Source organism: Rhamphochromis longiceps, linkage group LG3 (genome assembly GCF_057381845.1).
Source record: "Rhamphochromis longiceps isolate RC_006_pf linkage group LG3, R_longiceps_female_GT1.1, whole genome shotgun sequence".
Classification (NCBI taxonomy): Eukaryota; Metazoa; Chordata; class Actinopteri; order Cichliformes; family Cichlidae; genus Rhamphochromis; species Rhamphochromis longiceps.
This window is the reverse complement of record NC_140559.1, coordinates 44,689,913-44,714,341: the sequence shown is the minus strand read 5'-3', so window position 1 is coordinate 44,714,341 and position 24,429 is coordinate 44,689,913. Positions and strand designations below refer to the sequence as shown.

Genomic DNA, 24,429 nt, shown 5'->3' with positions numbered 1-24,429 from the left:
TTGAATTGGTGTATTCTCTCTATTTGCAGAGCCATTTTCATAATGTAGCTTTAAAATTGTTATTATTTTCTTATGAAAATACTGACTCCTTAAAGAAGTCCAGATGCTTTTCTTTCCAAGCTCCTTAGACTGACTCTTTTTAACCCTCCAGTTGTTGTGATATTGCAGCAATCCCTGCCACATTACACAGCAACATTTTAATGCCAAAACACTACAGGTAATGCAAGCGTAATTCACAGTTTATAAATGTACTTATTAAACCATAGCCCTAGTAAAATGATATTAAAACACATCTGGCAAATGAAAACAAAGTTTACTTTTGAATAAGCCCAAAATGCACCTAAGGTGTGTTACATATTTGCATAGCTATAGAGACTTACAATTTTAGCATAGCGTAAGTTTAAAATAGAGATTAAAAAAAAAAGCTGAAGGAATCTTTTCTCTTTACTTTTTAAATGGATTTGAACATCAGTGATTTATAGACCTGTCACATTTTCACTTAGCTCATGGTCAAACAAGTGTAGTTCCCACTTCAGCTAATTTTTTTCTTCATTCAACCTTTATTTCTAAAGGTTTTATACTGAATGAAAGAATGAGAGCACCAAGTTACATGTTGTCCTGTCAGTATGCCTGACATCACATTTCGCTGTGTACATTATGTGCCAGTGATGCCCAGTGATGAGGGCATACTAAATGTGACATTGGTGATTGGAGATGAGCTTGCAAATCAAGGCTTTACTGCCATCACCTACCAGGGCAAGCACATATTCATTTATTTATACTCCTAGATTGCTAACATCAATCAGAGCATTATAAATCTCCCAACTCATCAATAGGCAATCTGCTAATGCATGCAGCCGATCAATTCCTGACTAACAGAGCCAACATGCGTAGCAACTCATCTCTTTTGCTCGCTCACTAGGCTTTTTTCCTCCCAATACATACAAACAAGCACATTTATATCCTTTGTACAAACACAGATTTCATTTAGAGATGAGTAGTTTGATCACATAGTGTTGCATTACTTAATTGAGGAAAAGAAAAGACTCAAGAAAGTGGCCTGGGGGTAACCTAGGCATAACATGAGGCGCGCCTCCACACTTCTATCACTCCGGAGAAAAAGACGGCACACCAAACAGTCTAAGATGCTGAGCTGCAACGAGGTGAGCAATGACAAGACAACAAACAACACGTTTCTAATGGGCCCTAATTTTCCCTAACCAAAAATAAAAAGAAAACAAGGGACTTCTCTAAAGTATCCTCCTAATCAATAAACAAAAGCAAAAGGGTTCCAACAAACAAAGCTTCTCACTCATACTAAACTGTAACAAAGTGCCCAATATATACAGTGTGTAAGTATTTGCAGTGTTTGCAAGGATTATTTACACAAGGCTCTAAGCTCAGAACAGAGATATCGGAATATATCCAAGAATCTCATCACAGCTTTTAATGAGGCTTCTCACACAAACACTCAGTGCCAGTAGCAAACTACCTATCAGCTCTTTGCTGGGTGCACAGGAGAAAATGAGAGGAGCAAGGTGGCTGTCAGCTGGAGGTTAAGAGGCGGTGTCCATCCAGTGATACAATCCGTAGACAACAGCATCCTCAAACCAGCCAATCAGCCGTCTCCACCTGTCACAGCAGCAAACTCACACACACCAGCAAACGTTGGAGTTGGAAAGAGTTGCACACACTCAGACACACTCTAATAGGACGAGCCACATGTATGACCAGGCAGAATTTTACTTGTTTGAGTTTGAATCAAACAACCAAGATGCGATTGAAGTGCAGACACCTTTATTCAAGGGGTTGCAATATAGCCATTTTTAGACATAGTCCCTGATTTTTATAGGGTCAAGACTAATTGGAGAATTAACTGACAAACAGTTCTACGTCCAGGTGCGGATCTCGCCGTTGTTATTTTGTAACAATTTGGCAGATCTGGGTTTAATTCCAAGTGCTGAATTTGCACTTGACTGTTGTTTACTGGAACTCTCAATATGAGGTCAGAGAGGTGCTGATGCAAGTGATACGGCCACCATTAGACTGAAAAACAAGAAAATAAACCTATCAGAGAATGTTTAGAAGTGACCAAATCAAAAATCTGGTTTATCTTAGAAGGAATGAATGAATGACCACAGAAGATCACCAAAGAAATTTACAATTCTTTACTTGATTACGAAAATCCCTGTCAAGGGTTGACAATTTGTTCAAACACAGTAAGAGAGAAATGAGACACTGGCAGACCGACTCAGAGTTTCAAAGACGTGCGCACGGGTGAGAGTCTCTGAGCAGACTAACACCCCGAGCACCGTTTACTCGCTTTATTTATAAGGCAAAATGGGTTACATAATACTTCCTCTTTCAACTGAAGAGGGGAGAGCTCAGGCATTGTCTTAGCTATCTAACTTCTGCACACAAACTGAAAAACAACGACACAGCAGTATTCATGCTTATCTGACATCGCAGACACTGAAGTAAAGAATGCATGTATATGTCCTGTCTTTGTCAAACATCTCACACACTTAAGCAAGGAATACATTGTGTTCTTTTCAACAGTAAGCTTTACCGTGTGAAAATATATAAACACTTGATTATAAGGCATACTTGTTTCTACTTGATTATACTTTAATGATTTAACTAAAATAAAAATTCTCTTAACATTCCCTCCTGATGTTAATATATTTCACATGTTTTACTCAATGCATAGTCACTTGTTAGTCACATTTTCAACTTGCACGTCATTCAGTGAAATAATTAAACAACAAGCTTGTCAAGATTGTCATAGAGATTTTCTTCTCTCTCTCCCACACTCAGCATACCATACTGACGATAGGGATCCTCCATAACTGACTGAGCCAAGACATGGTTTCCTAACATACGCTTGAACATGTTTGTCATTATGCTTCTCAGACATGGGATAATACAAGCAATGAAAAGGCAAAATAGTAACATCACACTGAAAAGGGCCAACAGGCCTTTAATCAGTAGAGATTTCCAAGAGCCGCTCAGTTGTTTCAAAACATTCAAAGCATTTGTCATGTTTAATGAATGGATGTTATCAGGTATGTAGGTACAACATGTAGTGTTAAACAATACGCAGAGACCACCTTTCTCTGCGAGAATGATGTCTAAAGCCACTCGGTGCTGCATGACAGTGATGCGAATTGCATCAATTTCTTCATTCTGTCCTTGATTAATGCGGGTTGAAGCATTTAAAAATAATCCAAAACGATAGTCCAGGGTTTCTATCCGTAGTGCGTGTTTCCCTACTCCTATCCATGGAAACAAAGCGTGTATTACCTTCTGGCTCTTGGTCCAGAGTTTGAAGTCATCTGGTACATCAGAACCAAGATATGGATCATGGGGCTTGAGGCCTGTGCTACGTTTAGCTCTGGTGTTGCTGTTCACTGACATCTTAAAGGTGTGGTCAGATACCAGAACAGGGGCACAGAGTCCGGTGCTGTTTGGTGGCAGCATGAAATAGACTTTCAGGCCACACGCCCAAGCTGCGCCCTGTACCCAGTATGTACCTGTCGATGAGCCGATGCCATCCCAATCTGGTGCCGCCAGGATCATGGAGCAGTTTCGGTTTTGTCCTAATTTCTTCAGACCCTGGGGCGTACCTGTTTGTCCGGTTGCTCCTGTGAAGTTAAAGCACACTGGGTGTTGTATGTCAGGTGGCAAAACAACTGAGAATGATTTCAGTTTTCTATGGCTGACGTTTATATGCACCCAGTAGGCTTCATTGCAGGTGTAGTTTATATTTGGGTACTGGTGGGTGCAGTTTGTTATGTTGTAGATTAAAGACTTTACACTCTGTGGGACTATATATTGTGTAGTGTTGTGGCATGTGTTGCTGTTTTGGTCCTTTATGGATCCACCTATCACCATCACAGGTTTTCCTGGTGTTGAGCAGGTCCCGGTAATGGCTTTGTCATATATGCAGAGTGCTTCAGCCTTGGTTGGGGGTTTTCCATACACTGTGGCATGGAGTGCTGTCGTGGGCATATGTGAGCAGACATAGCAGTTTGCGGCATTGTCTTCTCTGTGCACTCTGTCATGGACATACCGGTACCATGCATTGTTCAGCCACGGGTGGTTGTGTTCTTTGTCTATCTCCTTCAGGTGCGAGTTGTCGTGGGTCCACCTCTTAGGTCGGAGAATAATTGGTACTGTCTTGTGGGTTCCACTGGGCATCAACCAAAAGAGTGTCGTCATCAGGAGGATAGCCATTAGACAGAATATGTAGCACATGAGTAGTTTTCGTTTGATGTCACAAGCGCCCAAGCACAACAGCTTTGGGGCTGGAACTGGTGCTAGCATTGATTCTGAAGCTGGTTCTTCTTCTGGATTTATCAGGTTGTTTTCCTCAGTCATCTTGTTGAGATTTTATTCAGGCGTCCCTGGTGTTATTATTGGTTCTGCTCTTCGGTGGGATAGGTCAGTCTGATCTTCAGGGCGACCAGGCACACCCGAGCTCCCACGTGAGTAGCACTGCCGAGGAAGCACAGGGCGGGAAACCCGTTCAGCCCTGTCCTCCAGCAGGGGTTCACGTAAGAGTCAGGGGAACCGGCGTCTTATTGTGGTGCAAACACTTTCTTCACGTGGGATTGATGAATCCACGAAACTCGTTCGGCTATCTTACACGCTGTGGGTGTGGTAAGTAGCACCTGGAAGGGACCTTCCCACTTTGGAGCACTCCAGTTTTTCCGCTGGAGGACTTTAATCAGAATCCAATCACCGGGGTTCAACCTGCAAGAAACTGAAGAAAAGTCACTCGGCAGTTGATTGCTTAATCTCACTTCTTTATTCTCAAATAGTTTTGTCATCCATTCTGCCATTGTTGTTTCTGCAATAGATTTATTAATTGGCTCACTCATTATGGGGAGTGGAAAATGTCTGCCATGTACGATTTCAAATGGCGTTAGACCACCTGTTCCTTGAGTTATTCTCATCCATAATTTAACCAAGCTTAGACATTCAGGCCAAGGTTTTTTAGTCTCTTCCATACATTTCCTCAACCTTTGTTTAATTGTGCCGTTAGTTCTCTCGACTAATCCTGCACTTTGTGGATGATAAGAACAGTGATGTTTTATGCTGAAGCCTAAAGCTTCAGAAACTTTACTTATTACTTCATTTACAAAATGTGTGCCATTGTCTGATCTTATCAGAGATGGAATACCGTACGTTGGAATAAAATGATTACATAGACATTTTGCTACTGATATTGCATCTGCTTTTTTCACTGGGTATATTTCTGGCCACTTGGAAAATACATCAATTATCACAAGTGCATATTTGGAGGATTGTGATTCATTTAATTCTATGAAATCCATGTGGACAGTGTGAAATGGATGCGGTGGTATAGGGAAATGCCCTCGCTTTGGACGTAGATTTCCCTGTGCGTTGTGTCTTTGGCAAATCATACATGTTCTGATAAACTCTTGTGCTGAACTTTCAAAATTTTTTGTATAGAATTGTTTATTAAGAATATTAATCATCCCTCCTGATGACACATGAGTTTTCCCATGTGTCACTAAAGCAGCAGTTCTATGCAAAGATTTTGGAAGCACTGGTTTGCCATTACACATCATAAGGTTGTCTTTTAATTCTGCTCCATCTTTCACCCAAGATTTTTGTTCACTCAGCGATGCTGTTTTCTGTGCATCTGCTAGTATTTCTAAAGGTATTAGATCTATGGTTTCTGTTGTTAAAACATCAATTTGTTTTTCTGCAGCTGCTTTTGCTGCTTTGTCAGCAAAGTTATTTCCTCTCGTAATTTCTGTGTCATCCTTTTGATGAGCTGCACATTTGCATAGTGCTAATTCTTTTGGCAACGTTATTACTTCTAATAGCTTTTTTAGAAGGTTTGCATGTTGAACTGTGTTGCCTGAGGAAGTTGTCATTCCTCTGTTATGCCATATTTTAGCGAAATGATGAACTGCTGAATAGACATATTGACTGTCTGTGTAAACATTAACACTTTGACCCTTATATAAAGTACATGCTCTGATGACTGCGGTTAGTTCTGCGCTTTGAGCAGAGTTTGAGGAGCTGAGAGCTTTTGCTTCTATCACTTTATCAACAGTTGTGACCGCATAACCCACACAATTTCTACCGTGAATGTCTTTTGACGCTGAGCCGTCCACAAAAACATTACTGAAACTGCTCTGGGGGGAGCTGTATATATCAGTGCGAGGTTTTGTATCTTCCTCTAATTTTTGAATGCAACAGTGTTGTTCTCCGTCCAGAGAAGTCGGCAAAAGTGTACTTGGGTTTAGCTGGCCACACTTCTCTATTTTTATGTGTGATTGTGTAAGTAGAATCCCCACATAAGAAAGTTGTCTTGCATGCGTGAGGAAAGAGAGGTTCGCTTGGAGCAAAATAGAGGTCACTGCATGTGGGACTTTGATGATCAATTTATGTCCTAGCACAATGTCTGCACATTTTTTAACTGCCTCTGCTGCTGCTGCGCATGCCTGAACACAGGTAGGTAATCCAGCAGCTACAGAGTCAAGTTTGCATGAGTAGAAAGCTAATGGACGTTGTTTTTCTCCAAAAGCTTGAGTTAAGACTGCTTTCATATACCCTCCTGCACCATCAACATGGAGAACGAAAGGTTTTCCATAGTCTGGTAATGCTAAGACGGTACATGTCTGCAGTGCTATTTTCAAATCAACGAAAGCTTTTTCTGCTTCTGGAGTCCATTGTACTTTGTCTTTTAATGCTAGATCTTTACCATAAATGAGGTTCTGTAGTGGTTGAGCTAGTAATGCGTATTCTGGAATCCAGCATCTACAGAAATTGCACAGTCCTAAAAAACTCATCATTTGTTGTTTAGTTACTGGTTTTGGGGCATTTTGGACTGCTATCTTTCTGCTCTCTAACAGCTGCCTGCCTTGTCCTGTCAATTTGTGGCCAAGGTATGTTACTTCCTGGCTCCACAATTGCAGTTTATGCTGTGACACTTTATGGCCTTGCTCTGCGAGATGTTGCAAAACTGTTAATGTGTTTTCTTTGCACTCATCTTTTGTATGGCCTGTGATCAATATATCATCTACATACAACAAGAACTGCCCTGGGGCAGGGAGCGTACAAGATGACATTGATTTTCTCAAAGCCTCTGCATACAGAGTTGGGCTATTCTGGAATCCCTGAGGCAACCTTGTATAAGTATACTTTTGATTGTCAAAGGTGAATCCGAATAACTTCTGTGAGTCAGGGTGCAGAGGTACAGAGAAGAAGGCATTGGACAAGTCTATTACAGAGAACCACCGTTCTTTTGGTGTTACTTGATTTAGAATTGTGTGTGGATTTGCAACCACTGGAGGTATTTGCTCTGTTACCTCATTTATTGCTCTTAGATCATGAACTAAGCGATATTTTCCTGTATTAGCCTTTTTTACTGGAAAAATTGGTGTATTACACGTGGCTTCATTAGTTTTCACGAGAATACCTGCTTTTTGCATCTCTGCTATGACTGGTCTGATACCTTCTTTTGCCTCTGCACTCAAGGGATATTGTGGTTTTACAGGCCTATATGAGGTTGTAGTTTTCACCACTACTGGATCTGCTCCTTTTATTAGGCCTACATCCGTGGGTCCTTGAGACCATAATGTTTGTGGCAGCTTCTCTAGTTCTGGATGTGCTTCAATTGTTAATACTTGTCATTCATCTTGCTCTGTTGTGGCTAAATGTGTGGCTGGTGTGGCTGTCACCGGCCAACACAGCGTTAGCCTCATGCACCCAGTTCTACGGCCTTTTTGCCAGTCCTCACACTCTATTTTGTCATATCTGTCCATTTCTACATTTCTCAGCACTGTGCCTAACTCAGACCAAGGCGTTTGGTCGTTGCGTGCAACAGATACATGAGGGTTGCATATCTTATTTAAGCGCTGCACTGCATCTGTCTGTAACACTGAGCATACTGCATTACCACTCTGTGTCACATACAGGTGTTGTAGGACTAGTTTTTGCGGTCCTAGTCTGTGCACTTGTTGATCATAAATTTTGTCTGGACCTGGGACATATTTATACCACAAGGTGTTGTGATATTTTGCTGGGTCCTGTCTATGTGAGTGCTCAGGTAAGTACATATTAGCTTTGGCCTCTAATGGTTCAAGTTTTGGTAAATCTAAGGCCCAGTAATAATTTGGCTCACCTAAACCTTCACAAACAAAAATATCTTCAGTTTGGCTCTGACTTTCAGAGAGTAGGAGTCTGGCTTTCATGCCACTTTCTTCAGGAAAAACTCCTATTTTTAATTTTGTTAAAGCATCTCTTCCTAACAAATTTAGTGGACAAGATGGATCATAGATGCACTGATTTTTGCAGGCACGGCCACTATCTCTATGTGACATAAAAAGGGGGTCGGTTAGATGCTGTTTTGTCACATGTCCTGAGGCTGATTTCACGATTAAGGTATCTTTTGAAGAGGTTAAATTTGGGACTTCTACTGTTAGGACAGTTTTACAAGCACCTGTGTCGCAAAGGAATTTTATTGGGACCCCGTTAACGTGCACTATAACGGTGGGCTTTGCTTCTGAGCCTAACAGCAGTTGTTCAATGTTGTAAACTTCCCCTTCACTTGTTTCACTTCCCTTTTCTTGTGCTAGTCATTCATCACGGCGTCTGCGCCTGTCATCTCCACCTTCCTGTTCTTGGCTTACATTTCTACAGTTTCGAGCAAAGTGCCCGATTTTACCACAGTTATAACATCTCATATCTCTTCTATCTCTTCTTTGTCCTGCTTTTGGGCACGTTTAGCAATGCGTTTATCGTTTTCTACCATCCACGCCTTGAAAAGGTGCCATTCTGCTAAGCGTTTTGCTTTTTTCTTTTGGCTCTTTTCCTCAAATAATTCTTTTTGTAAAGCAGCCTTTAAAGCAGTTATTGATTCTTGATTGCATTTGCCTTGCCAGGCTGGGCAATAAATTTTATGTGGATTTCTCCACCTATTTGCACTGACTCTTCCTGCATTTGGACAGTTTTTTTCCAACCATCCTTCATCTGCTGTTAATTTTACTTTAGTTTTAGAGTTACCCATTTTGAACTAATTACGTCAGAACTGTGACACCTTCTTTGGCATGAAAAAGTGAGAATGGGTTTTCGATAACAGCCTTCTACTCTCCCACTAATTGAGAGAGCGGTTATCAATTTTACGTGATGAAGCACAACCCTTTTTTCCACCTTTACCAATACGTGAGTGTACACAGGAAAACAGTTTGAGAAGTGGTTCGACCGCGTATTGGGTCGTAAAAACAACTCACTCCTCACAAACAAAGCGCGTTTCTATGATTTTTATTGAGATTTTCCGTAGGCCTATTTATTTGTGTAACACCTTCACCTTCAGCCACTCTTCTTGAGTGACCGGAAACCTGTTCCGTTGCAGCCACTCCCAGAGCGACCGGAACTTTTAATAGCGATTTTTCTAGAATTTCGCTCTTGCCTGTCGTCTTCTTAGTCCCGCATGGACACTGAGATCTGTCGGCGTACCTAGGTTTACACACTACTTAAAGGAAAATCTCAATATCAACGTATTTTAGCGCTTGGTGGAATGCGTGTCATATTCACCTCTACTGTGGCGCTGCGTTTTAAGATCCGGTGCTCATCGGGTCCTGGAGCCGTGAAGGCCGAACGCTGACCGGAGATCGAATTCACGTTCCCGGGTTTTTCGTTTTACTGATCAGATTTCTTCCAGCGCAGGCGTCACGACGTCAGGATCCGATGGAGACCGTCTGTGGAAAACTAGACGTTAAAATAACAGTCAGTTCTCCGGCTACGAAGGACCAATTAAATGTCAAGGGTTGACAATTTGTTCAAACACAGTAAGAGAGAAATGAGACACTGGCAGACCGACTCAGAGTTTCAAAGACGTGCGCACGGGTGAGAGTCTCTGAGCAGACTAACACCCCGAGCACCGTTTACTCGCTTTATTTATAAGGCAAAATGGGTTACATAATACTTCCTCTTTCAACTGAAGAGGGGAGAGCTCAGGCATTGTCTTAGCTATCTAACTTCTGCACACAAACTGAAAAACAACGACACAGCAGTATTCATGCTTATCTGACATCGCAGACACTGAAGTAAAGAATGCATGTATATGTCCTGTCTTTGTCAAACATCTCACACACTTAAGCAAGGAATACATTGTGTTCTTTTCAACAGTAAGCTTTACCGTGTGAAAATATATAAACACTTGATTATAAGGCATACTTGTTTCTACTTGATTATACTTTAATGATTTAACTAAAATAAAAATTCTCTTAACAATCCCATTCAAAACACCGTGTCAAGTAAAGGATATTTTAACTATTACTGTTACAATCAATACCTTTATGAATTTACAAACAGTGCTTTTATAACAAGGTGCAAACTACTGGTCACAATAAAAGACAGGAACGCCAAAAAGCGGCGGCACAGTTCCACATCACCTGTTACATTTAGTAGAGGCAGTATTATAGTATGGACTGCCAATGGAACTAGTGTTTATTCAGAGAGTAAGTGCTGATATAAGAGGCTTTGTGAATTCTGTGGTGATATTTGTTGGGATACATGACTGTACCAACACCAGTGAAAAAAAAAGTGAACAGCCATTGCTGTTTTTTTCTCTTCTATTCAAATCAGAGAGAAAATGTACAGCTGCAAGAAATATATATTTGTGTCCCATAATGCTTGACCTACTGGGGAACAAAGGAAGTCATTCCTCTGCTCCATATCTTGGCAAATAACTGGACAGAAGCAAATGTCAGACGTGGCGTGTTTGACTGGAGACAGTCAGCGACAGACTGACAAAACAAGACTTTCTTTTATTGACTCACACATATGCTGATACTGTCTCGGTAGGTTAATGCATGACATATTCAGTTTCGCCATATGTAGTTTGACTTAAACAAAATCCCACAGCGCAAAATGTATACAGTGTATCACAACCATGTATGACTGCTGCAATTCTTTGTGACTTTTTCAACAATTTAGATAAAGACAATATTCTGTCTACCATTTGTATAACTGAATGTAAGAACTTCACTACAGGGTGCTCAGATTTATCAGGGCCTCAGTCCTGGAGGCTTCAGCTGTGAACAGCGATGGTTTGTTTGAAAAGTCCTTCAGATATGAATATTTAAATCAGCATTTTGACATTTTGGGAAATGCATTATTATGTTTACTTTGCGAATATTTGACAAGAAGATTAATAGCCATCATCAAGACTAAAAGCAAATTGGCTGTCTCAGTGGGTTAAAAAACAGCTACAAGCATCACTGTCACTGTAGCATGCCACAATGTACTTGTGTAATTTATGCAAAGCATAAAATTATATTACAGTTTTATAGTTTTTTTGTTTGCTATAGAAACATAAAAATGCCACATTCTCCCAACCAGAATGATATTATTGTACACCTTGCTAATCATATAGTGTCTCATGAAGCTTCCCTTTCTTGCTTTCCTTTTTCATGGCACTAAAACATTCCTCAGAGATTCTGGTTCATGTTGACATGATAGCATCACACACTGGCTGCAGATTTGTTGACTCCACATCCATCCACCACATCCCAAAGGTGCTGTATTTAACTGAGATCTGGTGACTGTGGATGCCATTTGAGTACAATATTTAAGAACATTGTCATGTTAAGGAAACAGTTTGAGATGATCTGAACTTTGTGACATGGTGTGCTTTCCTGTTGGAAGCAGCCATCAGAAGGTGGACACGCTGTGGTCATAAAGGGATGGACATCATCAGTGACAGTTGTGGCTGTAGGGTTTACACAATGCTCAGTTTGTAGTAAGGGCCCAAAAGTGTGCTAATAAATTAACCCCTACATCATTACTGACACTCCCACCCAAATCTCATAAGAGAAATTGAGACTCATCAGAGGAGGCAACATTTTTCCAACCTTCTGTTGTCCATTTTTTATAATCCTGTGGAAATTGCGCCCTCAGTTTCCTGTTCTTTGCTGACAGAATTTGCACCTGGTGTGGTCTTCTGCTACTGTAGCCAATCTGCTTCAAGGTTCGACATGCTGTGCAATTATAGATGCTCTTCACTACCTGGGCAGCAGTGAGTGCTTATTTGAGTTAGTGTTGCCTTGTTATCAGTTCGAAGCAGTGTGGGTATTCTGTTTTTGATTTTTTTTTCTGCCAAAAATATGCTGATCACTGGAAATTTTATTTTTTCTAACCATTCTCTGTAATCCCTCAGAGATGGTTATGTGGGAAAATCCGCAGAAGATCCGCAGTTTCTGAAATCCTCCAAGCTGTCTGCCAGCAACAACCATGGTCCTTAGATTACCTTTCTTCCACATTCTGATGCACAGGTTGACCTTCAGCAGGTCATCTCTGACATAATTGGCTAATTAGCAGTTGGACCACTTTACCTGTGGCTGGTGAGCGCATTAAAGTGATGCAGAGCCCAAGGGATGCTAAAAACACCGCAAAGAAACCCTCCCCAAAGAGAAAAACAATTATTATTTATTTGTTTTTGGTATGTAGCATGTGCAACTTTAAAGGCCAACTTGTCTTGTGTTTGTCATCTAACTTGTCTTCACGTCTTGTCTTCTTATCCGACTAACCTAGTTTAAGTGATTAGTGTTGACTACATGCTCTATCAGCAGTAGTGTGGGGTGTACATAAAAACAAGCAGCCAACAAAGAATAAAATAATGTGAATAAGCACTCTTAACCCTAGAACCTCAAAAATCCATCCTTTTGTGGTCCTCGGGACCAAAAATGGTCCCAGGTTCACCCAAGGGTATTAACATCAAACTCAAGGGCTCTTGAGCTGAATTCTACTAGTGTAATGTGTCCCTGAGGTTTCTTTTGACACGAGATCTTACTGGAAATGACAGCTACAGTGACTGAAAAAGAAGCTCTGAATGTATTAGCCTTGGCTTCCGTAAGCCATTCACAGAGCACGTATTATACAAAGTACATTTTCTTGTAATGATTAGAATTGCTACCAAGCAGTACGCCCACAGTTCACTGGCCTTCTGAGTTATTCGGGAAGATAATAAGGAAGAGAAAAAAAGGCCATTTAATAACAAAACCACACAAATAACAGTTATATTCTTCCCTTTGAATATGCATCATTTTGCCACAAACTCACTTCTTGGTACATACTTTCATGTAAAATGTTTAATTTTAATTGGCAATTTCACGTGAAAATTAATGTTTCATTTATTTTTTGACAAGGGGTCACGTTTTTCTTTAGATATTTTATTTTTACTGAAAGTTTTATCCTTCAATCAAAAGAAAATTACATGTAGAGTTCATTGAAAATCTAAAACCCATCCATTTTCTATCTGCTGGTAAAGATTATTTATAAATATCTGTCTTTGACTCTTTGATGCAGAAGATAAATGACGACACAAATTCAGCATCTTGATGTGTTCCTAACTTTTAGCGCTATCAACAAGTCCTTATCAAAATCCTGTATCACTATGTGTTCTGGCCACCAGACAACTGATGCCCTGAGTCAACTGATGTGCATCTATAATTAGAAAAGCTGAAATGGTGTTTACAAGAAAAACACATTTAGTTTATCCTGCACACAAGATAACATGGCAGAGCCAATACTGTATGAACGCAAACAAGCAAAGCTGTCCGTGCATGCAGACACAGACGCACACGGGCAAAGACTGAAAACACATAGATCACCCCATCAATCACCTGCCCAGCAAACAGAGAAGCCAAACACAGACTGTGTTTGCTGTGCTCACCTTTAAGTGCGGTGAGAGTGCGGTGAGAGATTTACCATAGTGGGCCGTGGTGGTGCCCTTGACTGCCCCTGCCCTTTCTCCTCCGTAACACAAAGGTAATTATCACCTTGTCTGTTATCAGACAGGGTCCCCGCTCATTCCACCCTGGCCCGCCTTCTCTCCCTTACAACCCAGGGTAGATTAATTGCCATAACAACAGGCACAGGGGGTGCCAAGCACCTCCGGCTGGACATAAGCTAAGTAGATGACATCATGCCGTGTTATTAATGCTGAAATTAGGGGAAGATGGAGCCCGGACACTTGCACTACAGGCAGAGATGGGAAATGTCACTTTAACATGTAGAATGCTAATTATGCCACTTAATTAAAAAGAATTTGTTGTTTAACCGTTTTTGGATGCTGGCCAATGGGAGATGTTAGAAGGATGCTCATGCAGGGTTTTGGAATGCCATCCCCAGTGCTTTAATCCGTTGAACAATGCACCTGGGTGTGTTTGTGGATGTGCGTTTGTTTGTCGGAGTATGTGTGCGTTAATGGGCTTTAATACCTGCACGGGTGGGCAGCAGAGGTTAGCAGCTGAATGCATCGACAACCGCACACCGTTCAAGTACACACACAGTTTGGCATCTAAGATGCTAGCGCATGACTCATATGGTGAGCAGGCTTCTTGTAATGCAGTAGGTGACTGGGTGGCAGGAGACGGGATATACTTCATTTTTACCAACACAAGGGGCAAGGTGCAAACTACATTTTTCTCATGTTTGTGCTCATGTACCTGAATTAGAAAGAAGATTAAAAACATATCTGCTGGGAGAATGAGCAGGCCTGAGTCATGCTTTGCTGAAACCCAGGCTTCTTCATTGAAAACTTTCTTTTGTATAAACATACCAACTTTACATGGTTAGACTTCCTCAGATCTCAGGAAAGAAAAAATGAAAATGTGGTAAAAGATTGACACAAGCAGCTGGGGCAAAGATGGGCGCTGTGGATGCTTATGTAACACGTCCTCTCTGTCTGTTTTATTTTTAAATGGGATGTGGTGAAACTTTATGATGTCGTGAAATTCATAAAGTACTGTGTAAGAGTCTTGAGCAGCATCTCGTTTCTTCATATTTTCCTATGAAAATGTGAAATAGGTGCAGATATACGGGCAAATACAGTATGCCAGGCAAAAGCAGAGTTTGTACAGTTCTAAAGAGTTTAAAACCAATATCTGGTATGACCACCTTTATTCTTTAGTACAGCCAGAACTCTTTCTTGTCATTTCTTGAACTAGTCTTCAGGAATCGTGTTGCAGGCCATTCCTAAAGGTCATTCAATGCTCTTCTTTGGATGTTGGCTGCCTTTTGTTCTGTCCTCTGTGGAGATGATCTCACACTGCTCCAATAATGTTGAGGTCTGAGACCTGGGGAGGCCAATCCATGACTGATCATGTTCCATTGTGTGTTCAATGGTGCTAACTAACCAACTCTATCTATCCATCTATCCTCTATCCATCCATCCACCCACCCACCCATCCATCCATCCATCCATCCATCCATCCATCCATCCACCCATCCCTAGAGAGAGAAAGTCCAAAGAAAGAAAAACTTTCACAAAGGCTAAATAACTATTTCTCAAGCACTTAATAAGGATATCTGCCTCTTTGGAGTGTAAATAAAATAAATAAAGTTAAAAAAAATTAATGACAGATAATTTTGAGTAGCAATGCAAAACCATAAATATAATGTGAATACACAGATATAAGCTACTATTCTACAAAATTCTGCCATATGCATTAATAAATATTCAGCTGTTTTTCCAAAAGTATTCATCAATTTGTTAACAAGCTCATAATTACAGGTATAGCAGGTTTAATGTTTATGCTCATTAAACATTTACCAAACCTCAGTTTAATGAATGCACAAACTTTTCTATCCGGCTGGTTTCTGTTACATGATGGCAGTCTGAGGCAAGACTCTCATCTCCACAAATCAAACATAATGAAATGCAAGTGTCAGGCCCGCAGTCAGCTCCATGAATCACAAATAAAGTATTAATAATAGAGTAATTAACTTACTAATTGGAGCTCTCACTGGCTTAGAGAGTGTCCTGTGCGACATCTATTCCCTTTGTCGAGCCTTATCGTTGCGTCGGATATACATACTCTTCCTGGCCCTGATGTTTTTTGCTTCATTTCTGAAGGAACAACTGTTTTCTTCTTTAGAAGACTTGATCTTCGTGAACCACATCAAATGTTGTTTATTTGAACAAACGCTTTGCAAATGCAAATCTGAGTGCTTACGGTCAACCGCAAGACAAGTGTCAACCTCTGCCAAGATTCTTCAGAATAACATCACAGTACAGTGCCAGCAAAGACCTGCCACAACTGTTTGACATTTTCTGGAGTTTTCTGTGCCTCACAGACTCATGTTTGACAGAATGTAAACCAGCCAACTGAATCGGGCCACATGGGCTCCATCTGAAAGGTCAGGAACTCCTCAAAGCAACCGCCCAATCAGAACTGAGATACAGCTGTCAGGATTGGAAGAAATGGAGGCGCTGAATGGTATCGCCATGGGGCAACACTTTCTAGAGCAGTGCAATTACAGCATCAACTCAGTGAGACTGTTTAAAGCTAATTCAGCCCCCTGGCATACACTGGGCTAACCTTTCATGCTTGTACATAAAGAAAACTTGTTGTCTGTGACAAGTAAACTTTGACCACTTGTCTTGATGTGTTTAGTTTCTAAATATAATATATATGGAGTGCTGTTTTTCCACGACAGACAGAACTACTTGTACTGTTGTGGCAGTAAACAATCCCACCTGTGGAAATGGAGTTTTCACTTTTTGATAGCCCTGAGTTTATAGGCGTCCAGCAGCAGATGTATTTAGTTATTTTTGATTGGCTTTGTGAATAAGCAGGGAAGCGCCTCCTTCGTTCCGTCTGGCTTCGCTTACCGCGTGACACCATAACAGAACAACACAATTAAGGGTCACTTCTCGTTAGTCTGTGTCTAAGAGGGGGCATGGAGGCTCACACAGTTTTGTTATTAGAGTCTGCTGTGAACAAACTGCCACTGCGCTATCACTAATAATCTTTGGTCATAATCAAAGGTTGGTTCCTTTAAGTCACAGTTGCTTGTCTGCCGGTGTCACAATAACAAGTAGCATTACACATATCCGGATAGGGATAATAATAATAATAATAATAATAATACATTTTATTTAAATAGCGCCTTTCAAAGCACCCAAGGACACTGTACAACAGATAAAAACTGGAAATATACACAATGGTAAAAATAGAAGATAAAAGTTAAAACATACAGAAATTTAAGAATAGGCAATTTTAAACAGATGAGTTTTGAGGGTGGACTTAAAAAGAGAGAATGAACTAATATTTCTGAGGTCCGGGGGTAGGGAATTCCAAAGTCGAGGGGCAGAGCAGCTAAAGGCCCTCCCTCCCATTGTGATCAGACGAGCAGAGGGAACAGAGAGAGAAAGAGAAGATGAAGATCTGAGGCAGCGGGATGGGAGCTTCATCTGTAATAAGTCAGAGAGGTACGGTGGAGAGAGAGAATGAATAGCCTTGAATGTATACAGAATTATTTTAAAATGGATGCGAAATTTGACCGGGAGCCAGTGAAGTTGCTTCAGGATTGGGGAGATGTGGTGGGTAGAAGAAGTCCTAGTAATAATACGGGCAGCAGAGTTCTGGACACGTTGGAGCTTGTTGATAGATTTTTGTGTGAGGCCAAATAATAATGAGTTGCAGTAGTCAATTCTAGAGATAACAAGATGAAACAAACTGAGTGCAATTTTATGTCTCGAAAAACAATTCACTATGAGAGGGATCTGGGGTTTTTTGTTAAGTTACTGATCAGGGTGTTAGAGGACTGAAAGTACGTTTTCATTGTAATACAGTGCTTTTGTTTAGCATGTCAGGTAATTTAGTAACTTCTTGTTTAGTTAGTTACAAATGACCAATATGTTACTGTTAAATATGGCACTGTATTTCTTTCGTTACTTGCTATTTCAAAAGAAGAAAAATGTAAGTAAAGCTATTGGATAGCATAGAAAACAACATAGAAAACAACAATTATAATATCAGCATAAGGTAGCTCAGAAACTGCAATGGCTAGTTTTCGGTTAAAGCTATCACTTCAGCTTCAGCATATGGGTGTTATAATCCAATTTCATTTGAAAAGGTAAACTTGTATAAAGGTTTTTACTCGGCCTTCAGCTCATCTGTATGTTTGTTTCTGGTTTTTCTCCTCTTCCCCTTGATGAAGTTAAGTAAGCTGGTTGGTGAATCAAGTACAGCATAGCATAATCATCAAAATATTTGGTCGTAGTTTTAGCATTTAGCTATCTCCATAGAGCCTGCTAGCAAATAAATCTTCTAGTAAATGCTGTGCTGGCTTAGAACACAGTTGCCTAACCACCACCAACACCAGCAGATGATAGGCCACCGCAAATCATCATAGAGTGCAGAAGGTTGACAGTGGAGTTGTTCAATGCCTCTCAGATCTCCCTCCAGACTTCAGGATCCTGATTTTTAAATAAAGTGCCACATTTACTTTCATCGGTAAAGAGAACTTTGGCCCAATGAGCAACTGTCCAGTTCTTTTTCTCTTTAGCCCAGTTAAAATGTATCTGACATGGTCTCTGGTTTAGGATTGGCTTGACATTAGAAATGCAGCAGTTGTAGCCCCATTCCTGAAAACGTCTGTATGGTGACACAAGCCTATGCACAGCTAATCTTTTCATCGGTTACTGTCTGTGACTTACCCTTATTGTGGAGGGTACCAATGATATGGATGTGGTTATGGTAGCACGTAGTATGGTGTGTACTACATATAACACCGGTATATTATCTTGATATATGCAGATATTTCTGGACTGGAGACTGCATCAACAGTTTACATAATCTAGTTTATTTAAGGAGTAGCCCCCAACTGGGCATGCTGCATTTATTAAGCCTTATTCATAATCCAAAACATGACACAATGATAAATTTAGCACTCTAATGTCACTGCAGAGTCTGAATAGCGATATCCACTCTGCAAAAGCTTAAGCTTCCTGGCTTCCTCTTCCTTCTCCCTGGGGCCAAATTTGCAAAAGCGGGTCATCCCAGACTTCATCTCCTCCCCCTGGTAGAGTAGTCTTATTCATCTATCATAAAGCTTCCCAGAGGATTTCCCTAGGAATGTAAATTGAGGTTCTGAAACAGCCACAGTTTAGGAAAAAATGCATCTGATGGCAAGCGAGAGCAACTCCTCTTTGCTCTCGTCTCTCCTGCTCATTCCCCAACCCCTTCTTCCTTATCTGTCTGCTATTTTATCTGCTCGCCAAGGTCAGACAGGCTTGAGGCGATCAGCCCTGATAAAGACGGGAGGTTTTGGGGGAGGTGGGGGTAAGAGGCAACGGTGGCAGGGTTGTGGCAGGCCTTGGTCAAATGGGTCATGTACAGCTGTTGACGGTCATATCTAAACAGTCCTCCAGACAGCAAAGTACTTTTGTATTTGAGTCACATTTAGGCAACCTGCCTGATGCTCTGAATATCCCCACAAGAGATTATCGTGTTGTCTAGCTGAGTCACAATGCATCCATTTATCAGGAATAGGTACGATTTGCTGACTTGCTGTGGTTTATCAAATTTTATTTCAACTCTTTCAGAATCTTTAATGCAGTCTGTCGAGGTGAGACAAAAAAACAGTGAAGGCAGGGAGAAGGTGAACTGAAGAATGTTGATGTGTAGGAGAGCAGGAGATCTCGTAACACCTGCACATTTCCCACACAAGGCTCTGGGGAGATACTACACCACAGAGACTAACTCATCTCTTTTCATTCTCTCTCTCATTCTCTTGCAGGAGATAGATCGGGTTTGTGAAAGCCCAAGGCCCACATTCCTTCAATATCCTCCCTGTGCTCTACATTGTGATTTTGGATTGACTGACTTACCTCTGTGTACCTGTTGGGAGAATGATAAACGCATTCAACGTTTGAGTTATTGCTTATTTAAATTTGAAGATCACAAATATTGCAAGGATTTTTTTTTTAGGTGCTTTGCGGAATCAGCGCCTTGTTTTACTTACTTTTTAGTTACTTTTCTTCAGAAAAAAACTGACATTTGAGTTGTTTGCTAAAACAATAGCCTCACTTGACTTAAGTTGAGCCTGAGAGAATGCCAAAGCAAAGACAATAAAGAGCAAGGCACCGTAGAAACACCCAATAACACAAACACACACACACACACGCACACACAAACACAAACATATTTCTTTTTCTCACTCCACTAAGGGAATGGGAGCTCTATTAAATAATTCAAATGGCTGTCCTAGGATGCCAATCAGAAATACTACAGCCATAAAAGCCACGTCTATACTTGGTGCAGAGTGGAGGCCCTGCAGCAAATGAAGGCATTATTCTTGTTATCCTCCGGAGGATGCAGCAGCGCCTAGTATTTCTTCTTTTTCTGCTTGTCGTCGATTTATTTCTTTATTTATTCTCCGGGTGCAAGGAGGGAGAGATGTTTCAGTTTTGAAGCAGGACATATCTGCAGGGGAAAGCGACTGTCAGCCTACTTTATCCCCATTTGAATAGTGCCTCTTTGCTTGCTCCAAGGTGAAACACACTCTGTTTGAAACTGGGTTAGGAGAAAAACTGCCAAGGTGGACTTGTAACACTACTGAAGGTATAAGCACCCCGAGCTCTTACCCCCACCCACTTCGGTTTAGGTTATCTATGTGTAAACCAATGCATGTTCATTATTTATCACTGCTCTGGTCTGTGCTTTGGTACGGTTTGTGTTTTAAACAGCTTTAGATGCTCTTAGATGCTCATATTTTGAATTAGAGATAACAGTACGACTATCGTCCCAACTTGCTTGGTAACAATAACGATTCAATTCAACAATGCCAACAGCCCCCTCAAGGCAAAGACAAGACAGTGTCATCAGCAAGTTAGAATTCAGGGCTTTCTGGAAAATGTTTTGATTGTCAAGTTTTTACTTAGAAAAATATAAAACTTTATGGTTGCTCTAGCCAAAATGATCAGCTAGATGGCTCTAACACCTCCTTCAACCATGCTGTTGAACGCTGTAAATAAAATGTAAAATGTAGTTACTCACAAATACCAGTAAAATATTAATGAAACTCAATGGTAGATAAATATCGAGAGCTAAAAGTAACAAAATTAGATAAATAAATGCATCAATAAATAATTACTTACATGTCAATACTTCACAGGTGTCAAACTGCAGGCTTCGAGGGCTGGTGTCCTGCAGGTTTTAGATGTGTCCTTAATCCAACACAGCTGATTTAAATGGCTAAATTACCTCCTCAACATGTCTTGAAGTTCTCCCGAAGGCTGGTAATGAACTACTGTAATGTAATGAACTTAATTCAGGTGTGTTGACTCAGGCTAATATCTAAAACCTGCAGGACACCGGCCCTTGAGGCCTGGAGGTCGACACCCCTGCTCTAATTTAATATTAAAAACATACATTTTATCATGTATATAACTAATTAAATAATATTTTAAGAAAACAACCTATGTGATGTGTGGGGTGGGGGGGGGGGGGTCTGTTTTAGTCAGAATCATTGCTTTGGTCTAGAGTGAGCATCTTAAACTTTGTGCATATTTTCTAGCTTGCTTCTGCAAGTACACTCAAGAGTGCAGACTTCCAAAGATGTAAGGATGCAGGGGCACTTTTGCAAAAAGGTCTATCAAACCCAATAAACCATGATGTTTTAAGTTTATGCTACAAAAAAAATTGTTGGTAGGATAGAGAGTGACTTTATTAATTAAATTTTCTCTCTCTACTTGATATCCTTCCACATTAATGCGAGGATTTTTTACGTTTGTTTACGTAAATCAGCCTATGTTTGTGTATTATGTCTTATGTGTAACTGTCTTATAGTCAGAGGCACAAGTCTCCACTCAGTATAAAACTTTTGAATTAAAAATTAAATAAATTTTAAAAATAAGTATTTCCAGGTCACGCAAAGAAACCCCAAATAATCATACAGTGATTTTCATCAATATTTCTCCAACTGCGTGACACAAAGACTCTTCCAGATAAAATCATGCTAATTTTATTATATTCATTTAGTATTTTAAGGTTCAAAAACAGTTCTATGTTGAGAATATCACACATTAGTGAATGCAGGAGTAAACAGCAAATCAGCAGCACTGTGCATTTTCTGTTATTTGTTGAGGTTTCTAACGCAGTTGCTGCACTATAATTACACACAAATGGAGAAAACCAAACTGATGGTGTAAATTGTCCCCACCATTATTTGCTTCAGTGCTGAACATTATGCCGAGGGCTTTTTTTTTTTTTGGTTCTCCAAATTCATCTATTAATTATTGATCTCAAAATTATATTTCCAGTAAAACAGATATTTTGTCTGTGACCCTCTTTTCAGAGGGACCGAGAAGAAAAAAATCCAATAGGCTTTTAGGAAAAATATTTTCCTCCACTTTAACAGAGCAAGCAATCTCACTTTCTATGCTGAAGCAAGGTTCTGAAAGCCCAGGAGTCCATCTTCAAACTGTGCTAATGGACAACTTAACCACCACTCTCCTTAGGCTCCCACTGCACCTTAAAAATGGAACCAATCCCCTTACCGCTAAACCCACTCCCACTTATCTATTTGGTTACCTAGAGATGATGTCACTCTATATCCGGGGAGCTTGTGCACAGCCATGTTCCTCTGTGTATGTGCATGTGCAAAGGAAGACAGCCAAGGTCATTACTCATTGATAAGACACCGATGAAGCACTCATGTTATCTTCTCTGCCTGGGGACTCCCCAGAGCAAGCTCTACAATTAGCCACCTCTCCCTTACTATTTATCCTAGTAACAACCACCCCAGCCCAAATACTGTAGCTGAGATGGCCAGAGAGTCAACGGATGAGAGGCAACCCCCCAGCACTGTTTAAGATGGGTGCTTATGAAATCCTTGGACATATCACTGCTCCCACATCACCTCAGAACACAGCAAATATAAACTGAAAATTGGCACATCCCATTTATGTTAACCATTTGATAAACGCTGCACATTGCAGGAACTGAATAAAACATAGGTACATCTGAATAAGTGCATCTTGACAAAATAATTGAAAATTCAGTCTGTTTTAAACACATGGGATGCATTACCTAATACACGAGAGATGTGTATTTCTTTGCATATTGGTTGCTGGCAGTGAGAGAAGCTGGGCCGTCTGTGAGCAAGGATGTTATTACTTAACTAAATAATCTGTTCAATTTTACTTGTAATTTTAAAACCCCATTACCATTCATTTACCCCTCTGGCCACAGTTTGCTTAAAATTACATTTTCTTCCTCTTTTCAATCAAAAGAATACACCAGAATATCTCCCATGCTCACATCCTAAATGGCAATATTCACGAGTAGGCTAACCCGTGGAAAGAGAATAGATCATTAGCATGACTGCAAGATAAACTCGCTATGGCATTAAACCTATAAACAAAATCATCCTTTTGGTCATTCTATCTGTTAACGCCAAGCAAAATTATTACAATTCACTTCATTTTTTAAATCAGATTTGTATGAATAATTACTGAGAAACATCATAGTAAAAACAGGCTGGCAAACTTGTTGCGACGAGAAAAGATAGACTTTTTGTTTTGGTGATTTTTTTGTTGTTTTTTTCAGCAACAAATCGCAAGTAACAAAACCTTTGGATACCAAACATGTAACACCCTCAACCTCTTTCAATCATTTAGTGATTCAAGCTTTTCACCAAAAATCTGACTTGGATTTACTGCAATCACTCTCAGACTGGTTGGTGAGGGTTTGTAAATGATTGTCTACTGTATTAACAAACACAGGTTGTCAACATGTTGCAGTCTGTTGACTGCAACATGCTGACAACCTGTGTTTGTTATTGGTATCAATATTTTTGATATCATTGGTATCAAATTGATATTATCAAAGCAGGTTAGATACTTTATCTCTGTCCTCTAAGTTCAGTATGTAGTCAACTGGAAATAAGAAATATGGAAAATATGTGAACATTTTTGTGTTGACTGTCATTTCTGCTAAAGCGCATTTAAGCAACAGAAGTTTAGATTCAAGGTCTTCAAACGATTCATTTTCCAAAAGGTGGGTTTTGTTGTTAACCAGTTATTGTGGAGATTATAACTCAGAGAGATTTAGTGGTCTTTAAAATGTCTTCGGATTTAGCAAAACTTATGACGATTCTTTAAAGGTTAAAAAATCGGTATTGGTATCTTCTCAATATTGGCCTTGTATTTACTTTATTGGAATGATATCAAAATTGGCAGTAGTGTACAGCTCTACTGTGTAACTCATCTGCAACTCACCTCTTTATAACAGGATTTAACTCATTTGGTTGGCATAGTTTTAAGCTGACGTCACTAAACAGAAACAGGCTGCAGAGAGACTGTGTCACATCACCGTCTTGCAGCAACTCTTTGCTGATGGATTTCTGAAGTTCTGCTTCAGAACTATGTTATTCAGTTACTGCTGGACAGACTGCAAGTAGATAAATGGCAACAGACTTGTGATTTTCACTTATTTATCACACTCAAATTGCATGTAATTGCCAACCTGACTGATTCCGTCTTATTGCCGTTTATCGAGTGGTGGCAGATCCGCTTCACGTCTTTGAAGCAAGTATTCGAAATGCAATGAGGTCACAAGTTCATTGCACACGCTTGCAGTAATTGCAGCTACA

General features: G+C 40.3%; 1 protein-coding gene across 2 annotated transcripts; it reads right to left on the bottom strand.

Moving 5' to 3' along the window:
* Window positions 1–2,251: 2,251 nt before the first annotated feature.
* LOC146674986 (uncharacterized) lies at window positions 2,252–9,929 on the bottom strand. Of its 2 annotated transcripts, none has more exons than XM_085399508.1 (2): window positions 9,577–9,929; window positions 2,252–4,765 (listed from the first exon to the last, which is right to left on the bottom strand). In XM_085399508.1, exon 2 carries the CDS (start codon window positions 4,378–4,380, stop codon window positions 2,758–2,760), a length of 1,623 nt encoding a protein of 540 aa, XP_085255634.1. In that variant the 5' UTR covers window positions 4,381–4,765; window positions 9,577–9,929; the 3' UTR covers window positions 2,252–2,757. The 2 variants fall into 2 exon arrangements, with proteins under 2 accessions (XP_085255634.1, XP_085255641.1); XM_085399515.1 differs by having other exon boundaries at window positions 2,252–4,755.
* Between the last annotated feature and the right edge of the window lie 14,500 nt (window positions 9,930–24,429).